At 33.8% G+C, this 7,312-nt stretch overlaps 1 protein-coding gene across 1 annotated transcript; it reads left to right on the top strand.

The window, feature by feature from the left end:
- Window positions 1-1,607: 1,607 nt before the first annotated feature.
- On the top strand, window positions 1,608-3,731 carry NPQ4 (Chlorophyll A-B binding family protein). The gene is made up of 4 exons (XM_059602868.2): window positions 1,608-1,932; window positions 2,021-2,134; window positions 2,980-3,223; window positions 3,326-3,731. The coding sequence occupies exons 1-4, from the start codon at window positions 1,717-1,719 to the stop codon at window positions 3,568-3,570; spliced, it is 819 nt and encodes a 272-aa protein (XP_059458851.1). The 5' UTR covers window positions 1,608-1,716; the 3' UTR covers window positions 3,571-3,731.
- The last annotated feature ends 3,581 nt before the right edge of the window (window positions 3,732-7,312 follow it).

Below are 7,312 nucleotides of genomic sequence, written 5' to 3'. Positions count from 1 at the left end.
ATATGAAGTATATGTTCATGAGAGAAATTTATATCAGGCAACCATCCTCCATGGAAAGTAATGAATGCACCTACTTAACAAAGATAATTCACTAGAGGAAAGTAAATCAAAATCACCTGCACAATCGAATGCCAAATTAATGGGCGTTGTTTGACGATAATGAAAGCACATGACATAAATGATATTTAGCCTAATAAGGTCAGTAAGATACTAGACCAAAGTACACTCCGATTCCTTAATCTTCATCTATCTCTTTCATTTTCATTGTGAGAAAATCTGCATAATAATAATACTAAAAATTAGATAAAAAAAAAAAAAGTATTGGACTGCAGTTTAGAATCCAGTTTAGACTGCGTAATAATTTGGGCTTGGGTTGGACCTGTATTGGACTGCAGTTTAGAGCCAGATAATACACCCATGAAATTTTACTGGGCCTGCTGGATTGCTGTTCCTTAATTTGTTACAAAAATTGTAAAGAAAGAGATGCTTTGTGCCAAAAGAATCTTGAACCAACCAGGTGGATGGATGCTTGCTGAGGTGTCAATTCAAGATTTGTCATCTTCAGATAAGTTAGTTCCAATTCGTACTTTTGCAGGATGGGTATTTTCAGCATACGTGTGATTCTGTGTGCTACACATCCCCAACAATCTTGGGTTGCAAATTTAGTAGAAGACCCGAGTGAGACCTAAGAGAAAATTCCAAGACATGTTATTTTGTCAAGATCCTTCATGCATCTTGATGGCCGATTCATTCCTCGATGAACACAGCTATGGGGGACAGTTTTGTGAGTGGTTAAAGTATTAATTAAATGATTAAATTTATATTTGTTTTATTAACTTAAATTTTTAAAATAAGTAATGATTTAATTTAATGCGAGAACAAAATGTTAAGAGTTTAAACTTTAATTTCAATTAATATTTTTCATGTTGAGCCTCAATTATCGAGATGAATTCGAGCCACACGTAAGGAGAGTATTAGAATATTAATTAAATGATTAAATTCATAATTTTATATCAGTATCGGGAGTGATTTAACTGAATTTAGTTCGATAAAAATCTTGGAGGAAACTGCATTTACCCTCCCTAACTATTATATTTTTTTTGTAATGTCTCATTCTGCGACTCAAAAAGACAGACATTTTTTTATATTATAAACAATGAAGAACATTGTTGTCATTTTGAGTTGTGGAAGGAGAATATTGTAGCACTAATAGTAAATTAGGGAAAACATTAAAAAATACATTAATTGCACAAAGAATAGTTATTATAGGAGGCAAATGTAGTTAACCTTAAATCTTGTTCCCTTATATTCTTGCTTATAAACAAGAAAGAAAAGTTATAAGTGAAAATATAATATATTTTTTCTTTGGCGAAAATGGTTTTGTCAAAAAAAAAAAATTCCATTTAAATTCTTCTTTTCTTTGAGGCACATTGGGCTGGAGTTTACATGGCTGACAAGGGAGTCCACTTATCTTGTTTTGCGAAGTTGAATATGAGAGGTTTTTGTGCTTCAAATGAAATAGGATTCACTAGAAACGTTATCTTCAAAATACTACAAAGTACACAGAGACGTGGGCACTCTAGTTGCCCGTCATTAACTCTCACACCATATCCACATCTCTCACCATATGAACCTCAAAAACATTTGCATTAAAAGAGAGAGAGCACAAGTGTTTTGTTTCCTCACTGTCAGAAAAACATCAAACCAGCTGAAGCCATGGCTCAAACCATGTTGCTCATGTCTGGTGTTTCTACTAGCCATGTGGTGGATCTGAAGAGAGACACTTTACTCAATTTCCAAATTCAAAAACTAAGGCCCAAATCCTTCTCTCATCTACTGCTCCCTCCTCTTCCTACTGATCATTCTTCTTTATCCCAACCATTTACCACTTTTGCTCTCTTCAAATCAAAAACCAAAGCCCCTCCCAAGAAGGTTTTCGTCAATCTCCTTCTACCAAGCTTTACTTTCAACAAATGTATGCAAGAGTTTTTCCTGATTGTAATTTGCTTTCGTTTGCTAGGTTGTAGTGCCAAAGCCAAAGGTTGAAGACGGCATCTTTGGCACCTCCGGGGGCATTGGCTTCACAAAGCAGAATGAGCTCTTCGTGGGTCGCGTTGCCATGATTGGCTTTGCTGTGAGTATAGATATAATATATATACCCTCTTTTTTTCTTCCTCTTCTTCTGTAATTTACTTGCAATATGCTGATTTGTGTTTGAGGAGGAAATAATGGAGCTAGACTAATTATAATTAACCATGATGTAGATTTTGTTTTGCTGAATTTAATGGATATTTTTACAGTATTATAATTGCATGCTACATCTGAAAAGGATATATATGTTGATATGTATACTCTTGTGTGAGCAATGTGCATGGTTGATTAAGTAATAGAATCCCATATGTATGAAATAGTAATAACAAGAGTGGCCGATTAATATAATATTGTTGAATCCATTTTAAATTAAGAAAATATTGTTCTAACATAGTGTAACTGAATAATGCTATTATTCGTACTCATTTATCACAATTATTTTATATTGACTGATGTGACTTATTTTAAGTGATTATGTAAAATGGGTATGTGAGAAATAAGATTGGTATTAGAAAATTATTATTTTAGACTTAAAAGAAGGAAAAATGCTAATGATCATAATTACGGGTTTCTAGTGATAAAAAGACGTTGATTTGTGTCCTTCTAGGCTTCTATCGTGGCAGTATATAAAGAAACATAAAAGGAAAGAATGGAACTAATATATATATATATATATATATATATATAAAATATTAATTAAATGATTAAATTTATATTTTTTTACCTGAGTTTGGTTTCACACGTACTTGTTCCGGTTAAGTATTGAAAACTCAAGAAGAAAAAGAAATGTCAATCATGACAACAACAAATGTAGAATGATCACTACAATAGGCATGGAGGTTTTCAATGTCCTGCTTTGTTAATGTTATGATATGCCCTTTTGTGCAGGCATCCTTATTAGGTGAAGGAATCACAGGGAAAGGAATTCTAGCACAATTGAATCTGGAAACTGGAATCCCCATCTATGAAGCTGAGCCTCTTCTTCTCTTCTTCATTCTCTTCACCCTGCTTGGAGCCATAGGCGCTTTGGGTGATCGTGGTAAATTCGTTGATGACCCACCCACAGGTCTTGAAAAGGCTGTGATCCCCCCTGGCAAAAGCATCAGATCCGCACTGGGCCTTAAAGAAGGAGGTAATTTGCCACTCGAGCTATAATACACATTTACTAAAGAACTTGAATGTTGATTTAATTTGGTATCATTATAACATATTTGGCAATGGTTTGAAATGCAAGGTCCGCTGTTTGGATTTACAAAGTCAAACGAGCTGTTTGTAGGAAGATTGGCTCAGTTGGGGATTGCTTTCTCTTTGATTGGAGAAATTATAACCGGGAAAGGAGCTTTAGCGCAACTAAACATTGAGACAGGGCTTCCCATCAGTGAGATTGAGCCACTTGTGTTGTTCAACGTAATCTTCTTCTTCTTTGCCGCATTGAATCCTGGAACTGGTAAATTTGTGACAGATGAGGAAGACAATTAAGTAGGTGCTAGCTAGCTACTTGTGCAATTGTAAGAAGCTTTCTTGAGTTTCTTTGATGTAAGAACAATAATCTCGCCCTCTTAATCTTCATGTTCTATTTATCTGCAGCTTCGGTTTACAAAAACAGAATACGTAATATAAAGTTAATGCTTTCTTTTTCAGCAACACTTTGGATATAAATTTTTTCATGTCGTCAATACAACCTTTGACGATCTTGGATCCCGACATTGACTATAATATAGGATTAACAAAAGTAGGTACGAACAGAAAACAATCAGCTAGGTTGTTTCTCTAAAGCTGGGAATCCATGGCATTCGAGAACAGAGCCAGCCAACAGAGCATTGTTTGTGAAAGTTTAGGTTGGTCGGTCCCATACATCCCAACGTTTAGATTTTGACCATTCATTGCCTTATCTCGTGGTGGTCGGTGCAAGATTTAAAGCAGCACCATCCAATTAACTCACGTATTACTCTTCTATTAGGTAGCTCAATCGGCGGTGAACCACACTTTATAAAATGGAGATTATTAGTTCGAATTCTCTTTCTTCTTCTCTTATGTGAACATGTAAAAAAAAAATTACTCTTACTTTATTGTTAAATTTGTTTTAAACTAATCATTTTATCTGTTTATGCCACGTGAACTACCCGTTCACATTATAATAACTTACATAATAAGTATCACGTGATTTGTTGCATCAATTTGTAAACATAATAAGTGTTAAAAAAAAAAGGTACTAAATAACGCTTTAATTGTGAATTTGTTTTGAAAAGTTGTTTGTTAATATTTTTAATTTATAGAGATAAAACAAGTCATTGGAAATATATCAGAGGAGGGGGATTCGAACTAGTGATTTCTGTTTTATTTGGCGTAGTCCCAGCCGATTGAGCTATCTCTTGAGGACCTAAAATGAAGGATTTAATTGTTTATTAAGACCTCCATAATCACGTAACCTTAAAGCAAATTTAATTGTGAAAGCAAAAAGATAATTTTAATGCATTATATATCGATCCCACGTAGGTACGTGGCTGGTTATCATATGATGGCCATTTCATGATTGATGCACCCCACTTTCTTAAAGTCATATCGTGGCCAACTAAAAATGCTTTTTTTAACAAGTTTCAACGTTAACAATTTGAAAAAGGACACATGTAGGGTGTACGTAACACAATACCATTAACACTTCAATAATTCATGTCAAATGCCTTTTGCAATGATCTGGTAATGAGTCATTATTAGTAATTCAATTCTGTTAAATAACAAATTTAAATTATACGACTGAATTTATAACATATATTTTATATAAAACATTAAATAAATACCTTAAGGATTTTACAAAAAAATCTTAATTGATGTATTTTTTTTGTACAAGCTTTCTAGATGGAGGTTATAGTCGATCTAGACTCTAGAGCACTTGTAAGTTCAATAATAGAGAGATATTTATTCAAATTTAAATAGATAGAAAAGACTAATCCGATAATTAAATCAATCTCTATAAGAATTCGATAACTTTAAATTATTCCTAGTCGATTAAGCTTATGTTGTAACACCCTGGTCCCATATTGGGAAGATGAGAAGAAGCCTACATTGATTGGGTAGTTTATAGAGATAGTCATGGGTGCTAAGTCCCACATTGCCTAGTTACTAGGTGAAACTAGGCTTTATAATGAATTCTAGGGAAGCTCCAAATTGACTAGTCCTTTTGGGGTAATAGCGCAGATGTGGCTAGCGCTTTTCCCTGGGATGTTACAAATGGTATCAGAGCATTACCCAGCCTGAGATGGTGGGAGTGTGCACAAGCCTATGAGGGTCGCTAGTGGACACACGTTGGTGATGCCAAAAGTGGGTTATATTATAATGGTGTCAGTTAAGACACAATGAAATGTATAAGGGCCAAAAGTTAAGGGCCTTTAGAGTGCTTGTTAAGACACAATGAAATGAAATGAAATGTTAACGGTGACACTGGTGCCCAAGAAGAGTGCTTGTAGAGTCTCACATCGCCTGGGTATGGAATATGTTATGATATTTATTTATGAACAGATTGAATTTAAAAATTTTTATAGTAACTTGAGTAAGTTATGGTTCAAGTATGATTTGTTTTTAATTTGGGTTGCTCAATTTGAAGATAGGTGGTAATTTATGGGCTTTAATTTCGAGGACGAAATTCTAATAAGGAGGGAAGATTGTAGCACCCCAGATTTTTAAAGTCTTATTTTAGAGATATTAAATTTATGCTATGATTATATTAATATTCATATTAGGCAATGATATTAATTCTTGGGAAATTTATGAGAGTGGTAATTAGAGAATGGTAATTGGTGAAATAATAGGATAGTAAATGGTAGGTATAAGGATGGTAGAATAAGAAGGTAGAATAGTATAGGGTAGGTAGAATAGTATAGGGTTGGTGAAATAGTATAGGGTTGGTGAAATAGTAAAATGAGGGTATAATTGTAAATTGAAGGTAGAATAGTATAGGGTTGGTGAAATAGTATAGGGTTGGTGAAATAGTAAAATGAGGGTATAATTGTAAATTAAAGGTAGAATAGTGTTTGATTTTCTCCTATAAATAGAGCTCTTCTCCTTCACAATTTTCACCACTCATCTCCTCTCCCATCTCTTGCATATATTCTTCCTTCTTCCGCTTTTTACTCGGTCTTTCTTCTTTCTAAGAGTGTTTACTCAGAACAGAGAGAGAAAGGGCGAGACCAAGCGCTACAAGAAAGAAAGAACACAAGAGAAACCGAGAGTGAGATGGGAAATTTAAGACAGAGAGCTGAAGAGGAAGAAAGAGAGTTTAGGCGAGAGAGAGAGAGAGAGAGAGAGAGAGAGAAAGTCAGTGAAGGGATTGTTATGGGTATGGACCAACTGCAGCAGAACGGGTTTCAAGTAATTACCTTTGATGATCCATTCATGTAATCCACTGTAAGTATTCTTACTTACTGAGTATGATATTGATATCCAATAATACGGATTTTTGTGGTTTTATAACTTGTCTAGCATTGTATGATATTGATATCCAATAATACGGATTTTTGTGGTTTTATAACTTGTCTAGCATTTTGCTATATATGATTCAACAATGATTTATATTGTCGGAAATCAATTGACTCACTACTTCACAGTTTTTTGTAGTGCTTGCAGGAATGGAAAATCAAGGTAATTATGCAGTTGTGATTAGAGATTCATATTGAGATGTACAGAGATTCCAAGTTGGTTAAGTTTTGTCTAGAGTTTAGACTGTCGGATAGATTTGTATAAATGTCTTGTACGACATAGCTTTGGGTATTTTTGTATAAAGAAAAGTATTTTAACAGTATTTTTTTGTATTGATAATTACAGTTTTTCCGCTATATGAGATTATTTCAGCGTAACATTCGTGTTTATCTTCAAGATAAAAGAAGAGAAATATCGGGATGTTACAAAAGAATTTCAAAGCTATTTAAATAGATTATTTTGATAATAATGTTATTTTAATATCCATTGTAGCTAAGGATTTTAATTCTTGGAAAATTTATGAGAGTGGTAATTAGAGAATGGTAATTGGTGAAATAATAGGATAGTAAATGGTAGGTATAAGGATGGTAGAATAAGAAGGTAGAATAGTATAGGGTAGGTAGAATAGTATAGGGTTGGTGAAATAGTATAGGGTTAGTGAAATAGTATAGGGTTGGTGAAATAGTAAAATGAGGGTATAATTGTAAATTGAATGTAGAATAGTATAGGGTTGGTGAAATAGTATAGG

This window comes from Corylus avellana, chromosome 2 (assembly GCF_965113065.1).
Source record: "Corylus avellana chromosome 2, dhCorAvel1.hap1.2, whole genome shotgun sequence".
Classification (NCBI taxonomy): Eukaryota; Viridiplantae; Streptophyta; class Magnoliopsida; order Fagales; family Betulaceae; genus Corylus; species Corylus avellana.
The sequence above is the reverse complement of the archived record's forward strand: the minus strand, read 5'-3'. Positions and strand labels throughout refer to the sequence as shown.

Excerpts from the sequence above, each read along its gene's own strand:
- NPQ4 (XM_059602868.2), top strand. The coding sequence starts at position 1,717 with ATGGCTCAAACCATGTTGCTCATGTCTGGTGTTTCTACTAGCCATGTG. Across the intron at positions 1,933-2,020 it reads CCAAAGCCCCTCCCAAGAAG|GTTGTAGTGCCAAAGCCAAA; the intron begins GTTTTCGTCAAT and ends TTCGTTTGCTAG. Across the intron at positions 3,224-3,325 it reads ACTGGGCCTTAAAGAAGGAG|GTCCGCTGTTTGGATTTACA; the intron begins GTAATTTGCCAC and ends TTGAAATGCAAG.